Consider the following 23,818-nt stretch of genomic DNA (forward strand, 5'->3'; position numbering starts at 1 on the left):
TGAAAAAACCTACAGTTTAATATGACAAAACCTACTTGTGCTTTGAACCTATCATGTAGTTCCATTTGAGGACCCCCATTCCTTTATGAAGGATCTGAGAACAGTAGTACTCAGTCTTTTCCAAGTTTTATGGCCCACATTATTTTCACCTTATATATATTATTTTCACCTTATATATATATTTTTTATTTTATTTTTAATTATTTTTATTTTACTACGGTGGTGGGACTGAAAAATTCTAACCTGAGTTCTTTCTTCTGTGGAAACTGTTTTACACCTGTGATTTGCTTTGTTTCCTTTGTCTGTACCTTTTCCAGCACATAAACCACTGTCCTTCACACAGTATTTGAGATTTAGGTTCGCTGTGAGTTTATTTCTTTCTGCCTATATAAAAGTGTTCCCTCTCCAAGATTATCTTGTTTCCACAAACTGTTGGTTTACTTGGGATACAAAGGTCCAAGTACTTCTGGAGTCATAGTAAGATTTTTGCTATACAGGTAGATCACTTTCTGTGAGCTGGCCATGCAACTTATGATGAGGAAAAGATCCTTCTTAGAGATCCTTCTTAGTAGGGCTTCTATCTGCAAATGGTAGAAATGGAACTGATGCATCAAGCCCTAGATAAGTACTATTGACAAATTTAATATAAAACAGCAGAGAGCACTTCTTAAGGAAAATATTTTCAGCATTTCGGTCATCTTTGTCTCATTACTTAAGTCTCTGGCTCTGCAGTTTATAAAACTCTTAACATTAGATACCATATTAACATCTAAATAATTAATTCTGAAAGACTAATCGTGCTCCAAGTACATTATGTAGAGTAATCTTGTTCCTTAAATGAAATGTTCATTCCTTGGTTTTATTAGAGTAAGAAGAAAGAATTCAAAGAACTGTTGCAAAATTCATTAACATTTAGTGAGAGACTGCGATTTTCCAGCCCAACATGTTGCGTTAATAAATTCTGGATTAAGTTGTGTCACTTCAAATGCTATCAGCGTGCTGGGAGTGTGAAAACTCTGTAAATAAAAGGACTGTATACATTTTTTCATCACGTGAACGTTAAAGTGAAGCTATTGCTTTCATTTTGCATTTAGGAAAGAAGTCTCATCTTAGGAAAACAACTGAGAAAAAACTTCCCACAAAAGAAACTATTGCCAAGCTACAACAGTCTGAAATCTGGAAAATGGAAAATGAGTTCTATGAATTTGCACTGGAGCAATTTCAGTTCGTCAGAGCACATGCAGTTCGGGAAAAAGATGGAGAATTGTATATTCTGGCTCAAAACTTTTTCTATGAAAAGATTTACCCTAAATCAAACTAAGAACATAATACTGGTAGATTTATGGACCTAAATCTTTTGTCACATCATCATCACAGTCCTCAGCCATGGAAACTAGATTGCTTGTAGACCTCCAAGACATTTCTCTATAGATCTGAGAAAAGTGGGCTGTGGATCCCCTCCAGGGTGTTGGATGCCAACTAACCATGTTGGTAATCCAGAAGCAAAAGTTTCATTTCTTTTATCTAACTAATACATTCAGTGGGAGTTAATACCCTTTACCTGAAGAAATCTACACTTTAATTTGGAGCAATTAACACACAGCAGTTCTAGTTGAAAATATAAACAAAAAATGCTTCTGTTAATGCTCTTTTTAATTTTCAGAGCAATTTATTTTTGTTTATACTTCTGTGAAGAGGAAGTCATTTTTCCCAGCTTTCAACATGGAAATTTTGGTTGTATACTATATGAGTAGTGTTAATAACTGGTTGACATCTGTGCTTTGTTTTTGTGAATCATGTCACATGATATTATTTGGGATGGTTAATCATGTTCTGCTGAGAAATGCTGCTGCTGGAATTGCCCATATTTATATATGTGGTTTTATTAAAAAATTACAACTAATCATTAGTGTTAAAACAACATCATTTTCAAATTAATATTGTAAAAAGTTAAAGAATCAGAGCAGTGGGGGGGGAGGGGTTCTTTTGGTTTTTTATTCACGCCACCCCTGACTGAGGTTGGGAAAACTACAAAGAAAGTTGGTATTGTCTGCAGTTCTAGTTGATGCTTACAGTGGTATAAAAATAGTAAAGTCAATATAAAGTTTCTCCATGGATTCTTTGTAGTAATTGTAAGCTGAGGTATTGGTGAATCCATATTATGACTCCATTAGTGAGCTGTGGTATGGTTAGGGTTTTCCTACTACTTTGAGACTTTTACCTGTAGAATATTTTTACTAAGGTGCTTTATAATGTGTTTTAAAGCATTGCATTTACAAAAAGAGTAAAATGCTGTAAATACTGCTTATTTTATGTATTTGGACCAAAAGGTTTAAAGTAACGTGTTCAAAGTGGGATTTTGGTTTTAGGGTTTTTTGTGTTTTTTTTTTTTCTTTTTTTTTTTTTTCTTTCCACCCATTCTGTTGTGTGAAGTAAAAAAAAAAAAAAAAAATCAAAAATCACATATACTTCCTGGTTGAGTTAACTGTTGGACATTACAGAAATGCACTTCAGTGACCTCTGTGACTTTAATACTAGAATGTTGTCCAGGGATTCTCTTTGCAGAAATGTTGTCATCATCCTTTATTATGTTAAGAGGAAAAGAAGAAAAATGTGATGTGTAGTCTGGTTGAGAAAGATGCAGTGAGCTTGACATAATTGTATTTATGTAACTGCCTTATGTGACTATTGTAAATTTGTGAGTTGCCATTATTAACCATGTGAAACACCTGGTAAATCAAGTAAATTGAAACTTGAGAACAGATGTTTGGGGCCACTGCATTATAGCAAATGGCAGTGGAGAACTACAAGAATTTGTTTCCTATTGAATTTTCGTAAAGATCTGAGTATTTACACATCTTACACCTGCCTTTTCTTAAAGTGCTTTTCACAGGGTCTGATGGGGGAAGGCACTGAAAAGACAAAGTAAAAAATGGTTGTAAAGTTTTTAATTCCTAAGGGATGATGCTGAAGGCTTAGTTTAAAATTACCAACTGGAGTTTCTTTAACCAGCTTGTTCTTGTAATGAAAACAAAGGAAATGGAAAATGGTCTGTGAACTGGGTGTCTGCAGCCAAAAGCAACAGTCCAATTACAGACAGGATAATGACAGACTATCAAGTACATCTTGCCTTTTCTTTGTTTTCTTGGATTTTCTCTTTGAATTTTAAAAATAGACCTCATTGTTCTTCCCAAATAATCAGGGAAGTTCCTTCTGGTAGTTTACCATTTATATAGTGTGAACCATGCATAAGATTTCCTGTGCTAGTTCTTGTCTACTGACGTCATTAATAATGCCAACATGCCTGGGAATAAGATGTGTTCACACATGAAGACAGTTTCTTGCTAAAGGAAGGAGCTGAGTCGTACACAAGAAGTAACTAATGGAGATATAAAAACTTCTAAAACAAAGCAGTAGCCTTTTTGAAATAAGTGGAATATTTATAATCCCAGTAAAGACTATCTACTAGGTGATAGTTTTATTTCAAATATTTTTGACTATGTTGCTTTCCTTCAGTATGATTTGGTAAAAGTTACCTTCTTGAGTCTTCTTCAAAATTCTAAGAAGAGCACCTCTAGGAGAATGGAAGCATTTACTAAGTAAAAACATAAAACATTCACCTTAGTAATGAAAAAAGTTATGTATGCAAATACTTCTGTATTCACAAGAAAAAAAAAAAAAAAACAGAGCTGCTACTGATTTCAGTACAGCCTATAGAAACCTATTCTATTTCATAAACAATTCTTAAAGTTGTATGCTTTCCCCACCCTCCCCCCCAGAATTAAGGATTTCTGAAATATGAGCCTTCAGTAATGGTAGAAAAAATTGTATTTTTGTTTACTTTTAAGAGCAATATATTTTTTCATAGTTCGTATAAGTAAACACATTATCTACTTCCTGTTTGCTATGAACTGACCAGATTGAGACAAAAGTTTGACTTTTTTTTTTTAAATGTTAGCTACAGTCGGAGAGGTGAATTCATTCTAGATGTACTCTGAAAATGTTACTGTCTGTGAAACATGAAAGGAATTGAGACTGTGTACTTTTGTATGTAGTGCTACCATCTGTCTGGCCAACTGTGAACTTTTTAGAATCAGTTGACTTAAGAACTATATTGATCTTTGATTTCCTAAAAGCAAAGAGTTTAGGAAAGGAAACTTACAAATTTTTTAATAACCTGCTGTGTTCATCTTCTATTCAGAAAGGAAGCAATCCAATCTGTTGATATTAAAAACATTTTACAGTACATAAACAGAATTTATCTTTTGAGTTTTCCCGTAAAGAGTTTGAATGAAAAGCAACAATACATGGACTCTTGTTGTTGCAGGTTGTATGATCAGAAAACTTACTATGCAGCCTCCTGAACACTTAACTGAACTCTGAACTGAAGTCACTGTAGTCTGCAAAGGAGTAAGACTTACTTTTTGCTGGGCTGAGTTCATTTGAAAGGTGCTGAAATGCTCATATATGTAGTTGAGTGTAGGTGTGTTATGTGGTTCTGTACTTTTTGTACAAAATTAATGCTCAGATTTTGCGCAAAATTATAGCCCTGTTGAAACTCCTGATTGTCAGAGTAATGGCACTAGGACCAGCTGTGCTGGCAACTACATAGCCATAACCCCAGCATGTCTGGAGCACTTGGGATCTACTGGGCAGTGTTGATGGGAGAGCAACAGTGTTTTTGGCTTCTTCCCATAATGATCCTGTATCCATGCAACAAGAATTTCACTCCTGTTTTCTTAGTGCATCTGTGGGCAGACAAAATGCTAGGGTGTGGAGTGTCCTACGTGTACATTTCTGTTTGCTTTGGGTTTATTTTCATATGGTCTCTATTAATGGTATGCTGATCGTAGCATCATTTTCAAACAGGCATGAAAATCGGTAGCTCTACAATGTGGCAAAGGAAGCAGCAGTCCATCCTGGTCATTTGAAATGCCTTTTCTGGATACTTTGCTTTTCTGGAGATACTTAGCTGTTCTTGCTTACCAGGAATATGCATTTCCTTGTTTATGATCTCAGAGCAGTCCTATTTTGATATCAGGAACAATTTGGTTATTTTTCTGTTATAATTCTGTTAACATTTTCCATTAAGCTTACCTGGTGTTGCTAAGTATGTATATGACGAAAGCTATGTGATGACTCTGTCTGAACTGTGCTGCTTAAGCAGTCAGTGGAAAAACCTGATTCAAGTGCACTGCCAATGTAGCTCTTCAAAATTAGAGCATATTTTATGACTACTAGAGATTAAATGTAAGGAAACTGTAGGGCTACGGAGTTGCATGGAAGCATCTTTTACTGTAAGCCTATGCAACTACGTAACCTTTACAGCAGTATTTATAGAAAGAGCCCTTTTCAAGAAGACTTTTCTGGAGTATAATTATAAATGTTTATACACTTGTACTGTCTTATATTTACATCAGCAGGTTTCTGTAGCTTCTGTAAAAAAGACAGGTTTGTGAGCATTTCTAAAGTAGTACTGAATGTAATTTTGAAAAACATGGATTGTGCTTCATGACTTTTTTCTTTTTAAATACACACAGCTAACTAGTGCCTTTTTTCCTCACAATCCATGTTGAAGATGTTTGCTCCCTCTCACCCTCAGTAAATTGATTCGTTTGTGCAATACTATTCCAACTTGAAACCATTTTGTCACAGCTGTTTGAGAAATAATCTCCATTTTTCCTTATTATGCTGCCAGCTTTCTGTTGTTGAAGTGTTTCAGTTGATTACCTAATGCAAATGCTATAAAATAAAACACCCAGTGGGAAGGGGAAAAAAAAAGTCTGCTGTCCTGTCTTAATATTTGTATGTCACATTCACATGAAAGGATCTTTTTCTAGAACATGTTGTCATGCAGCATTGTAAACTTCACTTGCAGTGATTGCAATTGTGGAGGGGAGGGATGAGCTGCGGCGTAGTTCATCTGTAATAATTTCATATAGCCACAACCAAATATATTTATAAGCCTTTAGAATTTGCATTGGGCTTTCTGTCCAGACACATAATAAATTTCTAGTGGGTATACATTGTGTTGGAAGTGTCAATGAAGTTCTTTAATATTAAAACTGAGATTTGTAAGAGCAGAAAATTAGCATTAAAACAATGAATTGATGCATACGTGTGTCTCTGGCTGAAAGAACAAACGACATGACAGATTACCGTGGTGCTGGAAGATGCTCGCTTACTGCGGTAATGAGCATGGTGTGAGAACTTGAGTGGAATAGAAATGCGGTTTGCATTTGTAGGCAAGCACTTAAAACAAGAAAATATAGTGAGCATGGGGACAACACTGTTTAGGATTTCTGATGCATACTGTAAACATCACCCTATAAACATTCCTGGCTGTACGCACTATGGAGCTGAACAACTGTCTGTCCCGGCCAAGTTTCCTAATGTAATAGTTCCTAAATATTTAGTTGTCAGCCTTGATGATTAAGAACCATCATGCAGTTACTCAGCAACTTCCACTTGAGGATTTTGCTGACCTTAAATCCCACTTCTGTTGCAAGTAGACTTTTCCTTATTTCCATCACTGGAAGCGAGAAGTGTAATTGCTGTATGGAAAACAAGGTTTCTGCTTCTATCAGCCAGTGGGAAGCGAATGGAAAAATTTGGCTGGCCTATCTAGAGGTAGAGGGCATTCTACGGTCACTGTACCTCTTCCTAAAATGATGACGTAAACAAAATGGCAGCCCCAAAAATTGACAATACAAAAAATGTTTTATTTAAAATTATAGTAGCTTTTCCTGTGAAAGACAGAATGCTGTTACAGGTATGAGGTAAGTACTGCTTGAACCTTCTTTTTTAACCGATGCTGCTATTTGCACAGGTAATTAATTGCATCAGTTGGAATTCATGAGAGGGGCGTGAAAGAAAGGAGAGGTTTTCGTGTTAAAGCTGGATTCTTTGCAGGTCCTGTATTTTCATTTTATTATTTACTGTTTGAATCTTGCATTTGATTTCAGTATGATTTCCTTACTTAATAAAATACAAGAAGTTGCTAGTGAATGTCAAAGCAATGTCCAGATGTTTTCTTCAAGCACAAGTCCCCTGCTATGACCTCCCCCTGGCTTCATTACCACATAACGCAGATGTGGTAACTTTCAATAAGAGCTAATTTAAAGGACTAATAATACTCTTTATTAAAAAAACCTCTACAAAGAACACCTGTGGCCTAAAAATGAAGGCTTTGAGACCTTTCACCTTGTCATAATAACCAACTGCATCCTCATAAAAATGGAAAATACTGTGATAAACATTCTCTGCCCACTTTCTACATGTTTACAAGGCTTGTCCTGAATACCAGTCTGATTTGCTGCATGCAGGCAATACCTTCTTATAACAAACATGGATGTCAATAATTGCACAAAGAAAACTGCCCGTCTCCCTATTTAAAAAAATAAAAAATGAAGAAGATCTAAGAACAAAACGTTATAAAGGTGATTGGTGGGAATTGGGGGTGTAGTCTAAGCATACAGGTATCACATTCCTCTAACATTTTAAGAAATGGATTGCTGCCTTGCTGGTAGATGCATGTGCATTAGTATGAACTAATACACTATTAGTGTGAACTCATCTGTTGTTTTTTTTTTTTTTCCAACAAAAAAAAAGAAACATATTTCAAACAAATTTGGTTTTAATGAGGAAAAACACTTTTTTTTTTTTTTTTTTTTTCTGTTTTGAGAGAGAAACATACCTAATTTGGTGTGATAATTTAAATACTCTAACTCAACCAGAACTTCTAGGCTTGATGCAGCAGTGACTGGAAAATATTATGAACGGTCTCTTTACCAAAAAAAAAAAAAAAAGGCAGTCTAGAGAATAATGGTTTTCTGGCCCTAAAGACGTTATTGTCTTGACAAATATTGATTGCAATTTTTAGCACAGAATAGAATTTGGCATCCTTAATCTCCTTTATTTAGAATTTAATAACTTTTAAAATGTTGCTTGACTTAGGAGAACTGGCAAGAGAAAAAGGAATGCTCAACTGCTGGAGACTTGGTTCAGCTATAGGCTGGCTTTGTCAAGGCTGCCTCTGTGTAATGATAACTGAATATATGGGCAAAAGTTCTGTAACACAGTCAGTATGGTAACAAAGGGTGTATGTGCGTCTGTGAGGACAATAGGTACAGAGTGGAGTGGAAGCGTAGGCAGAAATATAAACCAGTATATGAGGTTGTAGACGTCATAATGTTAACAGCTATGATGGCTATCTTTGGCCCAATTATCTGCTTTGGATCTTCAGTGCCTTCCCTAGACTGAATTAATGAATCCAAGGTTGGAACCATCAAGGCTACTGCTATTATAAGCAAGGCCTGTGCACCAATGAATAAAATCTCTCCTATTTATAACTCCAGTCCAAATGCCTACTTCCAGCACTTCTAACTGCTAAGCTATAGATCTGGAAAAGTAGATTGTGCTGCCCAGGAGGCTTGTATGCTCTTCATTTGAGATCCTTGCATCTTGAAGATAAAATGGACAGTAATGGCATAATAGAAGTCAAATCCATGAAGTCTGGGAGAAAGCATCTTATACTCACATTACAGGAAACAAAAATTACACTTTTTTTGGTGTCCATTCAGAACGAGCTCAGGGCTTCTAGCCAGACATCTGTTAATACTAAATGCTACTGCTGAGAGATGGTTGGAAAAGTGAGGTTTACTTTCAGCACAAATTGCCATACACAATGTTTTCTCTACAAAAAGTTTTCAACAAATGTGGGTTGTTTTGTTTTGTTTTTCCTAAGACAACTGGGGATTTTTAAAAACAGAGCAAAACAGGAAAATGTCAGTACCCCCCAACCCAATGAACGTTCCTTGTCAATGCTTTTTTTTCCCCAAGTGGATGGAAAAATGTATGAGAGTATGACATCTGCATTCAGCCTCTCCCTTTTCTCAGCTGGCTCTGGGAGATAGTGTAATAGGTTTCATTCATTCACAAGCCTTGCAAAGGACAAGTCTTATCTCGCAGGTATTGTTGTGAAACATGAGGTCATGCTCCGATGGGGAGTTTATCAAACTTTGTGTTTACTCAGGATCACCTTTGAGAGTAGTGGTGGCAGCAGTGCTCCCTGTCCTGTGTGTCAGAGGCAGTGCTCACGTGTTGTGCTGAACTGGCTTGTGGGCACTACTGAACATGCGTACAGCATTGGGGAAGTTTGCCCAATGCATCTGATGGTCACTTCATCCAGTAAAGATATCTAACTTCTGCTTGCATATTTATTTATTACTTTTAGTCTTTGTACAGGAAAAGTGCATGACAAGCTGAGAATCAGACTACAATAAATGGGTTTTATTAACTAAAGATTTGCAGCTGGCTCATGTGTAGCTTTAAGCATTGTTTTGGTTCTGTAACCCCTCATCTCCAATGCACCCATCCAGGAACATCCCCATATTTATATCTATATGTGTGTGTCTACACACATGCAATCATAGTTCTTATTGCTCTATTGTACTGGAGAAGTCATATTTGAAGGCATCTTTGGAAGCCAAGTTTGAAACCACTGTCAGTAGTCAGGAGGAACAAAGCATGCCTAGGCAGGTGCTCCATTGCACTTTCAAAACCCAGCTTCTTTGTGTATCTGGAATGTCCTCTCAGCATTTGTTGAGCAGTGCAGCTTGGGTTTTACCTGGTTCTAGTATCTAAGAAACAAATTTCAAAGATATTTCTCCAATGAAAAATCCTTAGAGTAAAACTTATTGCTCCTTTACCACATGGTTTCCAAGACAATTGTGTACCTTGCGACTGAGAGGAGGGAGAAATCCTGATGTGGTTTGTCGTAGATATTGAGATGAATATTTGAGTATATTTCAGCATTTTATGTTTTGCCTATGCACGCTGATTTAAATTCTTTTTCTTCTGTTTTCTACATGCATTGAAAAAATCTGATAAGCAAAAGAAAGTGCTTTTGTCTGTATGCTGCGTTGATCCATTCAGTGGTGGTAGACTTTCCTCCATAACAGTCTCATTTTGTTCATCCAGATTCAAATAATGATTGATAACTAGAAGTCTTACTGTCTAGTCCAAAGATGCTGTAAATGAGTAGGAAGTGGGAACTGGTATCACAGCCATACAGGATATTCTAACAGTATTGTGGTAACAGTATTTGTCTATTTTTCAAATGTAGAGGCCAAATTTAGATATTTGTTAGATTAATGTAGTTATCTAACTTTTTTCTTCACATTGAGCAAATATTAATAACTTTCTAGGAAAGCAGTATAACTAGTTTTACTATCTAAGTAGTAACATCTGCCCACAGCTTGGCATCTGAGTTTGTAATTGTTGACTTTATTCTTTTAAAACCAGACAGAAGATTGTTTTCTGTTGCTCTTGCTCCTTGTTATGAAAATACATTTCCAACAATTTTTTAAAAATCACTTCCTCTACATATTCTCTTTTGTAATCACATCTGCAAGAAAAATGTGAGTTACGAACATTAATCATTTGGGAGTCTTGTATCTGAGTCTTTGAAGACAAAGTGCTGCTTCTGCTGACTGTAGACTTTTTGCCCAGGGTGGTTTCCTCTTTCCATATAAATCAAAAAAAAAAAATCTGCTGTTACTCCCAAATCAGACTGGGGGAAGGGGGAAACCTGAAGGAATAAATAGATAGTTTTTGTGTGATGTCACTGCCATAAAAAAAAAAAATAAATAAAATAGGCCAGTAACAAAATCTTCAAGACTTTTGAGAAACATTGTTAAAGCAATGTAAATGAAAAACAAAGCCAAATTCTCCACATGCCCAAAGCTAGGGTAAAAAATCCTCACATATCACTTCAAAAAAACACAATAGATTTCCGCTCTGAAGATCTGTCCAGATTAGAAGGAGCATTTCTTAGGGTTTTGCAATTTGGTTTCTAAGCTGCAGTTGCATATGTATCGGCCTTCTGTAAAAAACGCATCAAATGGTAAGTTTGCTCAGCAGCATTTGCTCATCTCCCCTTCCTCCCCCAGTTTCTGTGAAGGATACGCAGCTTATGAACAAAACTGGCTGCTGGGCAAAGGCTTACCTATTGAAAAGCAGTGGGAGGCTACTTGTGGAATATTGATGTCTGCTTCTAGGAAAGATGATTTACCAGTCTGCCAGGTGACAGCACATAACTGAGAAGTTTAAGCAACTTCCCTGTTGTTACTTGTCAGAGACAGATATTTCACCCAGCATGTACAAAGCCAGTAGACTAACATAGATGCAGGTGACTTCCTGCATCTTGTGTGTTTTGTCTCTCTGGGCATCTGTTATCATCATCTATCCACTAGAGAGAAGTCTCTCCATCAGGTAAGAGCTTTCTTTTCCTATCAGGAGCAGCACAGATTCTTGTTTGTTGTAGATGACTTGGTGTAAGAAGCGTGTTAGTATTATTGCACACAAACAATTTTAGTGGCACATAAATCAATAGTGCTGCAGATCAAAAGGAAGCCTGTGTTGGTAAGCAGTATTGGCACGTGGCTGCCATAATATCTGATTATTACCTGATAGCATTGAATAGCATCTCCTTTATCCTTTGCAGTGTTTTTGTTAGAAAGCTTAGTAGTTACCTGTGTTGGAGGTGAGGCACTGAAGCACGGGTGGGATTTATTATCCTCCCTGCTGCCTGCATGCAGGCTCGGCCCTGGCCTAGCTGCGGTGGGGCCCACTGGTGATCCAGCAGAGATGCACTGGACTGGGGAGGGAATGGCCATCTGCTCCACTCCTTCTGCTGGCCACTGGGTTCAGCAAACTGAGTGGTTCTGAGGAACGGGGCCTTGACCTGGTGGGTGTGCCTGCTGGAGTGTTTTAATATTGAAATACCATGCTGAAGTAACAGCAGGGTTGGGGAAACAGGTTTTTTGTTGCACTCCTAATCCAGGAATGCAGTGTTCGGGAACAGAGCAAGAATGTAGGTGAATTGCCTTTGGTTCTTGCAGTATTCAGTGTGAAAGCACTGTGGAGAAGCCAGGAATTAAACTGAGATCTCCCGAGCCCTTGCAGAAGGGCTCATCCCGTCTGTTCACTAACCTTCCTCTCATATAACTTTCTACCTTGGCATGACTAATGCTTCAGAGTAATGTATACTAACCTCTAGCATTTTAATATAATAGCATAATTTATGTCTTAATACAGAATTTAATTTTTGTACTTGCCTGTCATGTTTCAGGCAGCGGGAAGGGTCAAGAAACAGGTGTGGGTGCTGGGGAGCACTGTGCTTGCAGCTCTCCCTTTGGTCACAGGTTACGGATGCCTTGAGCTTGCTGTTGCTGGCTGAAGCTGTACCAGGGTACAAATCTTATTCCCCAAGACTCCAAACAGAATTCTAGGACCTGAAGTGGAAAATAAAGCAACAAACAGCAACTTTCTGAATGTTGGAACTAACTCCTTTGACTCATTTGGAAAAGGGTCAGAACAGAAACAGCTGTGTGCTGCAATGGTAGGGGGAGGGAGCACAGCAATTGCACCCGTTTTCCTCCCTCTGAGTCTTGCTTCTGTGGTTTTGTGCAATTAGAAGAAAGAATTGCCACAATTACGTTCTTCATGTGTCTGCTGTAATATGCCCTTTAATAACCAAGGGGATAAAGATCAGAAAAGGTGATCTGGTCGTTGTAGACATCTGTAGCCATTGGGAGCAGTGGTTTTTCAGAGTCTTCTTCAGCAAATGCTCGGGATAGCCTTGTGGTGAAGTATGTGCAACAGGTGGGAAGAATTGGGGAGACAAAAAACAGTGCATTGTATGGAATCTGCCCATTTGCATTTCCAGGCCAATGTCTCACTTGCCTAAAGTCTGCTAATGTTGAACAGGGTAAAGACAGGTTATCGTCCTTTCATTTTGAAAGAGAGTCATCCCCCTGCATCAGTAAAATTAAAGATATTTGACTGAGACAGTGCCAAAAAAAAAAAATAAAACAATAAATAAATAAAAATTAATTTTATGCTGTATATTCAGGCCTGTGTTTAACTAAAAATGTGCCCAGCGGTACCCGTGTCCCTGCCACGCAGTATTCAAAAGGCATACTACTTTCCCATACTTTCCATGCCATAAATATGCTCCTATGCAAGCTGAGTGCTGCAGCATCACATCTGCTTTTGGGACCGATGCTTGCAGGCCTTTATGCTGGATCACTGCATGCTTTTGGGGGCTCTAAAGCAAGAGACTTAAACTCTACCTGACCACCTGCTGCACAGGCAAGTACTGTCTGTCATACCGTCCCTGTTCCCCCCTGATCACCCGCTCTGCAGCTCAGTGTTTGCAGGGGAGAGCTGCTCTTGTGGCCTCCAAAAGCTTGCTGCATCTCCAGGGGATGGGGGCTGGTGCCCTTCACAGGGCAGTAACTTTAAAACTGACATATGTTGCTTTGCACTTGCAGCAATTATTTAGAAACCTCTGTGTCAAATGGCCCACATTAAGCCAAAGAGCATATTACTAGGGGTATGCTAACTGCATGAGTGCACTAACCCAAAGCTGACAGCCTGACCCAGCACCGTGCTTTGAGAGGGCAGGGCCATAGCATTGGGGATGGAATTCTGCTCTAATTAGGCCATTACCTAACCTTCAAAGCTGTATTTTCTTCCTCCTCTGCATGCAACGCGGGAGGAAAGGCTGCTGGAGAAGACAGGAAGAGCCCTATCTGATCCTTATCGGGAGCGGACGAAAGCCATGCGTTGCTTTTTCCTTTTGACGTGTGCAATTAGCTTGGCTCGTGTGGAAGAAACATGTCAAGGTAAATGGGCGCCTCCGTCCCTCCCCCGCAGCTCCCTGGCGAGGCCGTGGCTTGGCCCTTCTGCACGGGGCCGTTTTATCACCTGCTGACAGCCATGCCCCTCGTAAAGCCTGCCGTGTGCCCTGGCTGTGCCCGTCCTGGGGTCCTGCTGCCAGGCTGAGCACCCAGTCTTACAGCCTGAGCACGCGCCTCATAAACCTCAGCATGAACCCATGTCTTTCTGTCTCTCCTTGCCTGGTGCTTTATGCCCCCCTTTCTAAAGAAGCCTTTCTGTTTTCATGGGGAGAGGGTGGTGTTTCTGCCCTGGCAGGCAGCTGTGGCCTTTCTGAGCCACCTGGGCACAGGTTCGCACTGCCGCGCTGAGCCCGTGAGGGGACCGAGGTCAGGCACGGTGTTGGAACGGGAGGAGTACTTGGAGCTGGAGGTAACGGGACAGCAGGATCTTTATGGTTAGAAAACGTGCTTAGTTTCGTCTTATAAAGGGGGAAATGGTGGCAGGGCAAAATCCAGCAGCTTCCCTACAGCAAGTTTACACGGTTGGCCTAACCAGGGGGTGACCCAGCCGGCAACACCCGCGGCGCGGTGCCCACGGCGGCCCTGGGCATGCGGCCGCTGCGCCAGGCCAGCCCCGGCCGAGGGCCGCTGCGGGGCCACCCTGAGGGCCAAAACTGTCACCCAAGGGCGACAGAAGCGGGCCCGGGGGGGGGGGGTCCCGGCGGCGGCGCGGCGCTAGGTGGCGCACAAGGCCCGGCACGGCCCGGCCGCCACCAGCTCCCCCCGGCCGCACCGCCCCGGCTCCGAGGCACACAGCGGGGTGGGTGTTTTTTGGGGGGAGGGTGGGCACGACACGACGGCAAAAAAAAAAAAACCGCCGGCGTTATTTTCTTGTTCCTGGGTTTCTGCTTTGCTCGAAGCAAAACCTTCTGTTGGCTTTCTGTGTCTAATTTTAGCGCTAAAGTGAGCCTAATTGCCTTGCTATAATGAAGGGCCGCTTGAAGTTAAATAATGACCCTTGCATTGTATTTATATGAATGAAGAATTAACCTTAAAAGGTTGCCCTTCTAGGAAAATGGATTGCACACTTGGTTCTCTCTATTGATTAGTTTAGGTATTTAAAGTGCTGCATTTTATCTCACTAGCCGCACGGTAAATTTGTCATGATGATACTTAGAAGAGCAAATTGACATTGTTTATTTTCCCAAAGCTTTTTGGCATATTTCTTGGCTTCTTACTGCACCTTTGAGCTGTATGGTGTCGTACGGAGGAGCGGTGTTAACCCTTCTGCTTAAATAAGCATGGCAGTACAACATCTCTGTTCAGCCGAGACACCACTGGAAGGGATGCTGCAGCGCGAAATGTGTGGTGTTGTAGCTGACCCTGAATAGCTTTTCGAGAGAGGTAGAGACTCCTCATATTGAAAGAATGATGAGAGGTTTGTCAAAATTTCTGTTCCCTCCAAGAGCTGGAGTTCATTTCTCCTTGGAGCTGCCAAGTAGTGGGAGCCATCCTTGTAACTGTAAAGTACTTCAAGACCGGGTACCGATAGGGGTTTTGAATGTGACACGTGCAGCTAAGCAAGAAGAGATGGGACACATGCGTGCGTTGCTTTAGTACAGATTTCTCAGGAAATAATGGGATGATGTCGTTTTAAAGTTAAATACAGGCATCTGGTTTTCCTACTGAAGTTTCTAAACCTTTTTAAATTGTCCCCCAAATGTACTGGGGAATGGGGGGAATTTTGTGTCCTGATGCTACCAAGAGCTTGAAGGCACTCTGTGTACATTGCTGGGGGACGCAGCGCTCTCTGTGGCTGCACCCCCCAGGGTGGCTGCTTTGCCCTGGGATCTCCCTCTACCCAGAGGCCCTGGAGATCACTGTAGGTGCGGGTGCCCTGTGTCGGGGAGCAGGTTTGTGGGCATCTGCCATGGCAGAGCCCAGCAGTATCCCCACTCCCCACGCTGGGGCCCAGCCACCCCGATGGGCTGCGCGTGCGAGGGGCATGAGGCTCTGCCAAGGCGGCTGTTTCCACAGCTGGCAGCCTCTGATGTGCTCCTTCGGCTCCCCTCTCTGGTTTCTCGAGTTTGCAGATCTGCTTTTGGTCTCTGAATGAGCGACTGCCACCCCTTTCCTAACCCGATATCCTGCTCAGCGGTGGGAATATGCACGCTGCTTAAATCCCCAAACAAAATGGAAATGGAAAGGCTTCGGTTTAGTTGAAAAGAACAGCGAATTCTGCTCGCAATCTGTAATGCAATTAGCGTTATTTGACTTGGCAGCCTTCAGAGGGCCTGCGTGGGCCGCAGGCTGTGAGGGCCTGGAGTCAGCCTCTGTCTAGGAAGCAGGACTTGGGAGGAACTCGTAATTCTTACATATGAAGCCTCTCAATGTTTTTCTCCCCCAGCTCCTCTTCCCTCCACCCTCAGCGTTTGGAGGCTGCAGCCGAGGCTCCAGCCTCCAGCCCCTGCCTGCCTGCGCGCCACGGGTGCTGCCCCGCTGCCTGCCACAACAAAAATAATCCTGGGTCAGAACCCACAGAGCCATCTGCGTTTCTGAGGCTAAATTATTTCTTCTAAGGGAAATAGTATTCGGTTGGTGTATCTGGCCTGCTAATTGCTTTAACTGGCTGAAAAGATTTCAGTCTGCTCTTGAACTGTTTGTGCAAACTTACCAGAATAGCCTCACTTTCAGATCCTGCCCTGTCCACAGCCAGAACGTATAAACAAGTCTTTTTGTAGGAAAAGCAGCACAAAGTTTTGAGTTATGCTAGCAGAGGTTATGAGAGACAGGAAGTTATGGGCAAATTGATTTCACCACTGGGAAACCAGGGATTTTTTTTCCCCCAAGTAATGACTGTAAAGCATGCTAATGCTATTCAACATTAGTGCATTAAAGTGTGGCCTTATTAATTCAAGACATAAAGGCAACAAAATAAGCTGTTAAATTTAAAATATAATACATATATAATGAGAAAAAATGTGTGAAAGCTTTATTCAAATGAAAATGCAGAATTGTTAGAGCTAGTGAAGTATCTTTTGTGCTGAGTTATGAGCATATGTAATAGATTTAATTATTAATTTCTCCATTGTTCTGTGCACACAGACAGGGTTCAAGGCACAGTCATTCTCTGGCTTTCATAGATCTAATTTGTATAATTATTGCCTGAATAAAGAATTGCTCCGATTCCTAGCTCACTTCTGTCCTCTCCTAAGTACTACTTCGTTGCTGCTTTCCAAAAGGAGAGCACCTGCCAGTTCTCCAGGAATCAGCTGATCACTTCCAGTGATGAGGCGCGCTCCCGGTGACGTTCCTTTTCAAGCCTTTTTGTCGAAATGAATTATTGTGCATCCTTTTTAATTTTATTGAACAAATTACATTTGTCAAGGTCTAGCTTTGTAAATAAATAGCTAGAGACACATGGATGCATATTGCTGCTGTTCAAGGTCTCTTGTTCTATTTATGGAAGCCAGATGAATGTGAAACAAAAGAGAAACTTTTCTCTAAAAGCAATTATCTTTCTGCATTCCCATCAGTATAATTATATTGCAGGGAATTTTAAGAAGTCATACAAGTAGAATTGAATACTTAAAATCATGGCTGAATCATTATGCAAAAGCTGAGCAGAGCATCTTGCCTCATGCTAAGAAAACACACCATGACTGGCTGCTCTCCTCTACGTTTACACCTGCAATGTGTGTGTATTCGTCAGCAAATAAGAGCCTGAGATCCTAGAGCATGCTCTGCAAATGAAAACGTTCATGGGAATAAGTACTGAACTCCTTTCAGTTTTTTAGTCCTACTATTAATGGGTTGAAGTATTTTATCACTCAGGCATTTAGAAAGTTGAGGCCCTGTTCTGTGAGTATCCTTAATCATGACAGTTTTATTTGACTTTGTAGAAACACTGTGTTATTAAAACAGGGCATCTTCTTTGTTTATGAGAAGGCCTTTCTAGGTGATAAAAGGAATAAGACATTAGAACACATGGCAAACTCTGGTCTGCATCTGCAAAGGAATATGGTAAAAATCATGATGTTGGCCAGTAATGCTTTGAGAAAAACTGTTAGGACCTTTTAGGAAGCTGCAGTACCTGCATGGTTTGTAAAAAGCCATTTCTACTTCCCCTGGGAGGGAAGTAGAAAAAGTCTGCCAAGAAAGTGATTTTATTATTTTATTTTATTTTATTTGTTCCATTGTCCCATCAAATTTGGTGAGCCTTTGTTGAAAGCATGGTGTTCTTCCCCCTTTTACTCACTGGGGAGATGCTGTCAGACTACCAAAATATGAGCTGTGGAGATGTTGTATGCATGTGTTTGCACTGCAGTCAGAGCAGCAGCAGCTGCAGGGGCACTGCCCAGAGAAGGAACAGACCAGCTCAGCTGAAAGCCTTCTTCCAAAGCAAAGGAGGCAGAGGTCCTGCTGCAGGGCCTCAGCTGCTGCTCCACCACCATGTGTCTGAGCACAGAGGTGCTGGGGAAAGGTGAGAATATGGTCATACCATTACACAATACTTGTGTAAGGAGGCCAAGTAACAGTGGCACAGGACAAGTGTGCGATGTTTCCAGGTTTGAATTTGTAGCCTATGTTTAGGTGTTTATTTGTATTAAATATGAGAAGTTGACGGATGTATTCTTTCCAGCTAGATCTTTCCTTTCACCTCCCTCCACCCCTATGGCATCCAGCATTGCCTTTTACCTCTGCTGTTCTGCCTTTTTCCCTCTCCCAGCCCTCCTTGGGTTAAGCAGGACCCTGTAACTTAAACATTTGAATCCCAGCTATGGAGAAATGAGGTATTCGGCACAACCTTGGCACGCAGCTTTGGCAAGGCAGGAAACTTTCCTAAGTCCTGGTGCTGCAGCGAGCACCCGCGCAGAGCTGCGCGCTGAGCGGTGCCCGTCCCACGAGGGACCAGCTCTGTGCTGCATGCCGACATCAGCTGCAGCCCAGTGTTTTCTTTTCTGTGAAAGCCATTTTGACTGCCATGTGTTTGCATTTATTGCCTTTCCGGCTCCGTACATGACTCATCCGCAGCAGGATGGAGGAGTGAGGACAGAGCTGGGCTGCCAGAGAGCTCCTTTCCCCTATTCCCAGCCCTGCTCTGGGCAGCTCTCTACAAGGCATTCCCATAGCAAGCAGCTGTTTGCCAGGCTACAGGAGTTAACCCCCCGGGCACCCATCAGCAAGGCTCGGCAGCTCTTTACAGGGCAGGCACATGAGGGCTGTCCCCTTCCAGCACCTTGATACCGGAGGCCAAATCTCTTCTCTGTAAAGTGGTGGAGGCTGCAGGAAACCTTTAGTCATTCTAGCTTTGAACCCTGCTGTTCTGTACATGTTGCCCTCAAAATGTACAGCCACAGGTCTGCAGCTGCTAGGTTTTAGTTCAATTCAGACTTAAATCTTTTCTTCTTTCTCCCGAAGCCCCACTGGTGCCAGCATTTTCTTGCATTCAGCCATGGGCAGGGGTTGTAGAAGTGGTTTCCTCTTCTTCCCTCTGGGATCCTGTGCCAGGGCAGAAGGTTTACATCCATCTGATGAGGGTCCTCATTGGGAAGGACTGTTACTTCTTTGGGAGTTATGTCTGAATCATAATGGTATTTTAAGGGACATGTTTTTAGTAAATAACTCTCCAATAATCGGCAAATCTGGTACCAATCAGAATATGATACGTATCCTCAGCCAGTTTCAGCGGGGCTTATTTCTATTACATCTGGCAGTATGTCCAATGGGGGAGAAAAAGCCTCAACCAGAATTAGCTGCACTGAAATCAGCTGAATTTTGGATGTGTTCAGTCTTTTTGGCCAGACTCATTCTGGTTCATGAGAAGTAATTATCTCTTGAGCATCACATTAATATTAAAGATCCATAGGCATTAGTGTTTAGGCAATATACCTTCTCCACAGCTCCAAAAAAAGATGTGGGATAATTGATCTGAACATGCTCCAAATGTGCATATGTCTTTATTTATGAATTCCAATGTGGATTGTTTGGGAGGAAAAGGAAGAATAAGGAAAAGCAGGCAACAAAGTTGAGACCTCTCATCTCCCTGGCCGTTTCTGTTAGGAATAGTTATAATCCCTTGAAAATGAGTTGTGAAAGCTAACAGCATGTTAATAGCATGTGTTGCAGACACCAAATCCCTGTAGCTGGTATTTCTGATTTACGCCTTCCCCTATTTCTTAGATCAGGGAACTCCTGCTGGTTGGAGCACCAGCCACTGCGTGTGGGCAGGATGATGGCTGCAGAGCCCAGTCTGGGCACCCCGATGGCTTCTCTGCCTATGGTCGGTGTGAAATTACACCCCAGCCTCTGCCTGATGAAGGAGAATTTGGCCTTGGAGCACCCAGAGCACTGTCTCCTGCAGGGTGTCCATCTGCTAGCCACAGGGGTGCTGGGTTGGCCCATCCCAGATGTGGAGGTGATGGTGGCCGTGCTGGGATGTGGTGGTTGCACTCAGAGGAAACGGCAATCTTGGTGGTTTGGGTTCCACTCGCAGCTGAAGCACGGTGGGACCCCAAAGATAGCAGTGCTGCAGGCTGAGGGCAGGGATGGAGCTGCTGGGCATCCCCACAGTGCCGTGCTTCCCATCACAGCTGGGGCACGTCTGCCCTCGGGTGTGCTCGTGGCACGGGGATGGGTTTGCATCGCTCTGCCTTCCTCCAGCAGAAAGCTCAGTTGCTCCGTTCTTGCCAGCAGTGTCATCACATGAAATGGTAGGGGAACTTCTTCCTTGATAAATTTTATATGGTGCTCAGCTTCACTCAGTAGGGAAAAACAAGCCTGTAGAAGTGCCGCCAGCTTGATTCAAATCCTGCGTGTGCACCCTCCTCGTCTGCACACCCTCCCAAGGGGTGTCAGGCATGGCCCTTTTGCCCAAGCGGCCACGGACTGGGCCAGTTTCCTGCAGAGCGCAGCAAAGGCCGTAGATATCAACTTCAAAGGTAAACAATTACCTTTTATTATCACACATGGCTTTAGCTCTACCCGTTTCAAATAGCACATAATCACAAGTCTGTGATAACATTTACTCCTGATGAGAGAAAATTTACCAAGTACTAAATTGCTGCTGAGATGACGGGAACATGAGCCAGGCAGGAATTAACTCTGATGATGAGTCAGCAGACGTTAATGTCTTGCACCATGCTGGATACATCTGCCGAGCCGTCCACTGTTGAATCATCTTAAATATTTCTGTATTATTACCCCTCCAGGAAAATGCATCGGAGAACTTTTGTGTGTCTGTGTTTATATATGCATAAGCTATTTTAAAATAAATATATGCAGGCATATAACAAGTGTATGCATTTAGGTATGTAGGTAATTTTCAGCTACGGGAAGGATGAGCAACCAGCAACTATTTAAAGTAAAACATGCGTGGAAATGCTAATAGCAATTGCCTACATTCGGTGTTTGGAAAGCAATAGCTTTGCTCAGCTGTGGCTCTGATGAGCCTGGGAGGGTGACCTCGTGGCCATGCCACACACCCTGGACCTCCACACAGCCTGGCCTGGCCTCAAAGCAGGAGCTGCAGGCTCACTCAGGGCTCCCCATCCCCGTGTTTTGGAAATTAATCCCTCCAGAACTAACACAGCAGCTGCAGAGTGCTGTGTTGAAGTGTACTGTCTCTTTGACTTTTTCCCTTTTTTCTCATATGCCCAGAACGTCAAAATGCAGTTGGATGAATGTAGTGTCTAGGCACAAGCAAAAGCATCAGATGAATTCAGTGGAGAGGGGCAAATGACTTAAAAGAGATCATTTTTCATAAGGGCCCTGCAATTGTGCCATCATATGCTGTCCTTGTTCGGCAGTGTATCTTCAGCAGATGCTGGATACTGGCATATAACTGGGGATGCAGCAGGACTTTACTCTGGACAATGTAACCATCGCACAAAGGAAGAAGTAGAGATTTATTTAGTAAATTCTTTGTTGTATTCTGCTTATCTCACTGTGGCTAAGCAGATCAGGTTGTTCTGAAATGACTGTCTATTCTAGCCTTAAAATGTATACAGAGTTGACCGATTGTAAGCACGTGAGAGCTGCAGTAATTTAGTGCACATCTTGCAAAACTGCTTTTCTTTTTATAAAAAAAAAAAAAAACAAAAAAACAACACTCCAACTTTCTGAGGTCTGGAGGTCAAAAGTTAACTCTAGTGAGAAATGTGAGAGTTGTCCGTATTTGCCAAAAGATTTGTTGTTTCAGGCATTCTGCAGGCTGAGTCTCACCACTCCAACTTGCATTTTTAAGGTTTTCCCACCCCCCTAAGTTTCATACACAAGTTTAAACAAAACAAAACAAAACAAAACAAAAAAGTGAAACAGCCAATGTTTTGGAAAGCAGATCAAGGGCAGGGCTGGCTGTTGCAGATGGAGGTGGGAAGCCCAGGCTGACAACAGAGCTGCTGCCCCCAGGTGCAGCGTGGGGTTGTGTTGGGGTGGTGCAGCCTCATGGTGCCCATCATTGCTCTCCTTTTGCTCTCCTTCTCACTACGGCTGATCCCAGGTTTAGCCTCCAGTCAGGGTGAGTCCGTGGCTGCCTGCCATCTGGTGGAGGTGCTCTCATCCCATCTACTTCTTGTCCCGGGGCGGGCACAGCTGCCTGCTGCTGATGTCCCTGCTAAGGACCTCAGGGCTGGTTTCAGTATTAGATGCCTGAAATAGCTCAAAGGAAATGATGTGAACATCCCCTGAACAGTGAATTTTGCACTCCAACACTGCATTTTCCAAAAATTAGAGCTTGCAACTCATCCTGAGGTACCCTAAAATAACAACTTAGGGTATTTAATGAATGTTAAGGGGGAATTAAAGTAAGCTAAATGGTAGCTTGGTTTCAGGCTTCTTAGTAGTTGCTGCACAAAAGCAAGGCAGTGTTTTTAGACCAAACAAGAAATTCATCCTTTGAGGATTGGTTTACAGTCCTCCAAAATTTTCTGTGGGGTTAATAACCAAGTGAAATGTCCCGGTGGGAATGATGACGTTCCCACTACTGCCCAACCATTAGCACAATGTGTCAGGAAGCTTCGAGACAGTTGCAGAATTTTTCCTCCACAGTGGAAGACGATGCATCTCCAAATATATCTGAAAATCTTTCTCCCATTTTCCTTTGCATCACGAGCTTCTCGGGCACAGAGTATTAACTCTTCTTGAAGCACAAAATTAAGAATACAAGTGCCAGAACATTTTTGTCAATGGTTTCCAAAAAACTATGGAATTTCCTGCCCAGCTACATCAGATCAGCCAACAACTTTGTAATTGCTAAAAACAGCCTGTTGATTTTCCTCCCAAGTGTTTCAGCTGGCCTGGCTGAGCTTTCTCTTTTCCACTGTCTTGAGATGTTTCTCTCATTGTGCACTGCACTGTATTTTTATGGTCAACATATCCTATAGCAAACAATTTCAGGCTGATGGCGGAAGGGAGATTGGATTCAGGTCGGAGATTTGAGCCTGGGACAGGGAGCCAGGAACGCCTCAGTTCCTGGACCAGATCTGCCACTAAATCAGGAATCCACATAAAGCAAAGCCACATGATGAGCGGCTGCAGGATGATTTGATTTTCTGTGCAGAGGAGGAAGCAAGCGCTTGAGCGCGGTTCTTGCCTTGGCGTGCCCGCTGCAACCGGAGCCGCCGTTACAGGTGGGCTGCGGGCTGGGGCGGGCAGGAGGCTGCTGTCTGAGCAGGGACCGCGGTGCTCGCCGGGCGGCGCTTGGGCTGACGTCTCGGAGGGAAACACAAATAAATTAGTTAAGTGCGCCTGTATGAAATTTTCCTGTTGAAAAATTCATTCTATAAAAACATTTATACCGTATTCTTTATTGTCAGCTAATCCTGCCCAAACTCATTAAATGGCAGTGTGTGGGTTACTCGCTGTCAGTGAAATTATCAAAGGCATTTTTCAGCTGGTGCACCGGGAAAGCATGTGCTTCAATGCCAACTAAAACAATAACGAGGAAATGTTATGATCAGACTTGACCAAATGACCTTTCCCATTTTAGATTAGTTCTTAATTTCAGCACAAGGGTCATCCTGTGAGAATACTCACAATAAGTCACTGCTCACCTCTCACATGAAAAAGAAGTGACTTATTAGAAATCTCACTGTACTCATTGCACTTAATGAGATGTGGAAAGCTTTGTAATT

At 42.0% G+C, this 23,818-nt stretch overlaps 1 protein-coding gene across 7 annotated transcripts in view; it reads left to right on the top strand.

The window, feature by feature from the left end:
* HS2ST1 (heparan sulfate 2-O-sulfotransferase 1) overlaps positions 1-23,818 on the top strand; it is a 136,444-nt gene that overhangs the window by 80,214 nt on the left and 32,412 nt on the right. For all 7 annotated transcript variants that reach the window (XM_068690524.1, XM_068690523.1, XM_068690528.1 and 4 more), the window contains exon 7: positions 1,095-13,691. In XM_068690524.1, the coding sequence (XP_068546625.1) occupies positions 1,095-1,321 (227 nt within the window). In that variant the 3' untranslated portion in view covers positions 1,322-13,691. The remainder of the gene's footprint in view (positions 1-1,094; positions 13,692-23,818) is intronic.

Source organism: Anas acuta, chromosome 8, assembly GCF_963932015.1.
Source record: "Anas acuta chromosome 8, bAnaAcu1.1, whole genome shotgun sequence".
NCBI lineage: Eukaryota > Metazoa > Chordata > Aves > Anseriformes > Anatidae > Anas > Anas acuta.